Source organism: Sphaeroforma arctica (genome assembly GCF_001186125.1).
Source record: "Sphaeroforma arctica JP610 unplaced genomic scaffold supercont1.7974, whole genome shotgun sequence".
NCBI lineage: Eukaryota > Ichthyosporea > Ichthyophonida > Sphaeroforma > Sphaeroforma arctica.
In genome coordinates, this window is record NW_014032584.1 from 1 (window position 1) to 1,321 (window position 1,321).

General features: G+C 46.9%; 1 protein-coding gene across 1 annotated transcript; it reads left to right on the forward strand.

The window, feature by feature from the left end:
• Nucleotides 1–590: 590 nt before the first annotated feature.
• SARC_16391 (hypothetical protein) lies at nucleotides 591–774 on the forward strand (the record flags this gene model as incomplete). Its single annotated transcript, XM_014289501.1, has 1 exon — nucleotides 591–774. A coding segment is annotated over one exon (184 nt), but the record flags the coding sequence as incomplete, so codon positions are not given.
• Between the last annotated feature and the right edge of the window lie 547 nt (nucleotides 775–1,321).

The window sequence follows — 1,321 nt, forward strand, 5'->3', positions numbered from 1 at the left end:
ATATATTTATATTTTCAAATGTATACATATTCCTTTTGTTTTTCTCTCAAAGTCTGTATGCACAGGAATCTGAACTTGTAAACTTATAGTCTCCCATGAAACCTCTGCCTCCCTCATTTATCGTAAGCTACTCAAGTATGACCGTCCACAAGACCTCTTAAGTACAACTGACCTGTCAAACCACACAGTGTGTTTACCCTTATCTACTTCACTGACCTGTCAACCCACACAGTGTGTCTACCCTCATCTACTTCTCTGACCTGTCAACCCACACAGTGTGTCTACCCTTATCTACTTCACTGACCTGTCAACCCACACAGCGTGTCTACCCTTATTTACTTCACTGACCTGTCAACCTACACAGTTTGTCTACCCCCATCTACTTCATTGACCTGTCAACCCACACAGTGTGTCTACCCTTATCTACTTCACTGACTTGTCGACCCACACAGCGTGTCTACCCTTATCTACTTCACTGACCTGTCAACCCACACAGTGTGTCTACCCTCATCTACTTTCACATACACATGGCGCGACTATAGCATACCGTTGCATACATTCTCTCACCACGTGCACACCCGCCGGTTCAGAATTCAATCCACCGGTAGTCTGGAGGACAACCGCAACGAGTCACGGAGGCACCCCCTCTCGAGCAAATCAACCATTGCGGAGAAGATGGGCAGTGACCTGATGGAGGAAGACGAGCTCAGCAGCAACAGCGTCATATCTACCACTACACGCGATGGGGGGGATGGAGAGTCACGCAAGTCTTAGTGTTTTAGTGTTTTTGTCTGCATGGGCAAGGTATGAGGTGCTGGGATGCTGGGGGTTTGTGGTGGGTATGGATATTGGAGTGTGATAAGGTTTAGGGTATCAGGGGTTGGGTTATTGTAGATAGGTGTGGTATATGGGAAGGGGATGTGTAAGGTATGGGGTGCTGGAAGCTGGTTAGTTGTGGTGTATGGGGCTAATGGAGTGTGATGGGCTATAGGGTATATGTATCGGTGGCAGGGTTAACGTAGGTAGGCGTGGTACATGGGAAGGGGTGGAGATGTAGCAGTAGGTGTGTCTATTTCAATTCCACACCGAACGAGACGAGTGACAGCAGCACGCGCCAGTCGTTAGAGAGTCGGCGCTTACAATGTATAGGTTATATAGGGTTTTAAGGTTTATATGCACCGACTCCAGTTTGGTTGATACGAATACATCTGGTAGAACGATTCTAGGGTTTTAGTGTTTAGGGTTTTAGGGTTTACCGGTTCAGTAGTAATGGTATTGGTGCAGTCTGTTGTTGTTTTTAGTGACTGATTAGTCTCGTCCC